This window comes from Penaeus chinensis, chromosome 14 (assembly GCF_019202785.1).
Source record: "Penaeus chinensis breed Huanghai No. 1 chromosome 14, ASM1920278v2, whole genome shotgun sequence".
NCBI lineage: Eukaryota > Metazoa > Arthropoda > Malacostraca > Decapoda > Penaeidae > Penaeus > Penaeus chinensis.
In genome coordinates, this window is record NC_061832.1 from 7,800,377 (window position 1) to 7,802,876 (window position 2,500).

The window sequence follows — 2,500 nt, forward strand, 5'->3', positions numbered from 1 at the left end:
CTCTCTCTCTCTCTCTCTCTCTCTCTCTCTCTCTCTCTCTCTCTCTCTCTCTCTCTCTCTCTCTCTCTCTCTCTCTCTCTCTCTCTCTCTCTCCAAATAGCATAAGAATCACTTAGCAAGAACCAAACCCAGAAGAGACAAACCTGGCCGTCAAGCGTCCTGGCAGCGGAGTGGGCGTCGCCGCACACCACTTGTGCCACGCCCAGGTGGTTCAGGGTGTAGAGGCATGTCGGCGTGGGTCGCAGGGCACGCAGGTCGCCAGTACCCAGCTGCCCTTTGTATGAGCTGCCCCAGGCCCATACCTGCCACAAATTACATGATTATGCGGGCGATGCATAGAATTCTCCTTTACAAACTAACCATATTAAGCACAATACATATCAGAATAACCAAAATAATTATAACGAAGTGATAATAACAATAAGACTAGCGCGCACGCACGCGCGCACACACACACACACACACACACACACACACACACACACACACACACACACGCACGCACGCAACGCGCACACACACACAAAATACCCCAAACCACTGACCTCCGTGCCGAGGGCGCGCTTGCCCTCTGCCACGACTTCCTCGGGCGTGGGCGTGCGCGCCCTCCCCGCGGTCCGCCCCCTCAGGAAAGGAAGGCGCCCCCCGCGGAAGCGGTGCGCACGTGAGCGCCGCGCGCCCTCTCCATCCCCCGGTCCCGCAGCCTCCGAGGAAGGCTCTGTGTGCCGCTGGACGCTGTTCCGGCTGCAGGGCTGGCGTCACGGGGCGGGCTCGCCTCGGCCTCCTCCGCCGCCTGCCCATCCAGCGCCTCCACCGCCGGAGCCAGCGTGGTGAGCGCCAGCGCCTCTTCGGACGGCGCGAGTTCTTCCGGCGGGTCATCGTCATTTTCCTCTTGCCCTTCGACCACGCCCTCTGCACTGGTGCCCGAGAAATGGCGTGACAGGCGGCCCACCCTGTGGCCCACCTTATGACCCACTGTGCGCACGCCCGACACCACCAGCGTCGCCGCGCTCGCCACGTTCTCGCGAATGAGCTCCGTGGCCGCGTCAGCATACTTCCTCGGAGTTGTCGGGGCAGCGACCGAGGCCACCGGCTCCTCTTCCTCTCTGCCTTCCTCCTCCTTGGTGGTTACTCTTTCGTCTTCCTTCTTCTCGTCCTTGCCCTGTTCACCTTCGTTGGCTTCCTGCGCGGACGTCATCCACGACAACTGCCTTGAGATGAACTGTCGCGCCGCGTCTGCGTTGATGAAGAGGCTGTTGGCAGCGGCCGTCGCTGTTGCCCCGCCTCCCCCTTTTTCCTCTTTCGCTATTCTTCCGCTTCCATCTCCCTCCTTTTCTTGTTTTGTTTTAATTTCTTTGTTCAATTCTCTTCCCCCTGCTCCATCCCCGTCTACGTCGTCGCATTCCACGATCTCAAACTCGCTCCCTTCGCTGTAATTCTTTCTTCTCTCGGGGCCTGTGGCGTCGTTCCTCGCATCGCTTCCGGGCTCCCTCTCTTTTTTGGGCGACAAGGAAAGCCCAAGGGGACACCTATCCCTCGCACCGCCCTCGCCGTCCCCATCGTTGTCTGAGCCCTCCGGCATCGCCGTGCCCGGGCTGCACAGCCTACACGGCGACCTCCCACCCGCCAGCGCCTGGGGGTGGTCCGCGAGCGGGGTCCCTTCGGAGGGGTCCGGCGGGTCCAAGGGGTCCACAAGGGCGAGCGAGAAACCTCTGCCAGCCGCCACGCCGATGACCTGGCGTCCCAGTAGGTAATCCAGGCGACGTGTAACGAGGTCATCTTCCCCTCCCCCTTCTTTTTCATTTTTTCTGATTTCTTCTTTAACGGTAACACCTTCACTGTCTTTTTCATTCACCTTTTTTTCGCTTTCCTTCCCAATCTCTCTTCCTTTTTGTCCGGTCTTTACTCCTTTTGGTAAGATCCCTAAAATAGAAAAGAGAATTAATTGATAATCTGCCTGGGAGAAAGACAGACGGACAGGCAGGCAACCAGACACACACACACAGACAGACACACAGACAGACAGAGGAAGGGAGGGCGGGAGGGAGGGAGGGAGGGAGGGAGGGAGGGAGGGAGGGAGGGAGGGAGGGAGGGAAGGAGGGAGGGAGGAAGGGAAGGGGAGTGGGAGGGGAATGGATGGAGCGAGAGAGAGAGAGAGAGAGAGAGAGAGAGAGAGAGAGAGAGAGAGAGAGAGAGAGAGAGAGAGAGAGAGAGAGAGAGAGAGAGAGAGAGGTGGGGTGAGGAAGAGGGAGAAGGAGAGGGAGAGGGAGAGGGAGAGGGAGATGGAGAGGGAGATGGAGAGGGAGAGTAAGAGGGAGGGGGGATGCACAGAGAGAGAAAAAGGGAAAGAGAGAGAGAGAAAGAGGAAGAAAGAAAGAGAGAGGGAGAGGGAGGGAGGGAGGGAGAGAGAGAGAGAGAGAGAGAGAGAGAGAGAGAGAGAGAGGGAGGGAGAGAGAGAGAGAGAGAGAGAGAGAGAGAGAGAGAGAGAGAGAGAGAGAGA

General features: G+C 58.7%; 1 protein-coding gene across 1 annotated transcript in view; it reads right to left on the reverse strand.

The window, feature by feature from the left end:
* LOC125032315 (alsin-like) overlaps positions 1-2,500 on the reverse strand; it is a 55,961-nt gene that overhangs the window by 37,758 nt on the left and 15,703 nt on the right. The window contains exons 6-9 of the mRNA XM_047623411.1: positions 1,212-1,923; positions 798-1,058; positions 546-756; positions 144-302 (exon numbers count right to left, since the gene is read on the reverse strand). Of these exons, the coding sequence (XP_047479367.1) occupies positions 144-302; positions 546-756; positions 798-1,058; positions 1,212-1,923 (1,343 nt within the window). The remainder of the gene's footprint in view (positions 1-143; positions 303-545; positions 757-797; positions 1,059-1,211; positions 1,924-2,500) is intronic.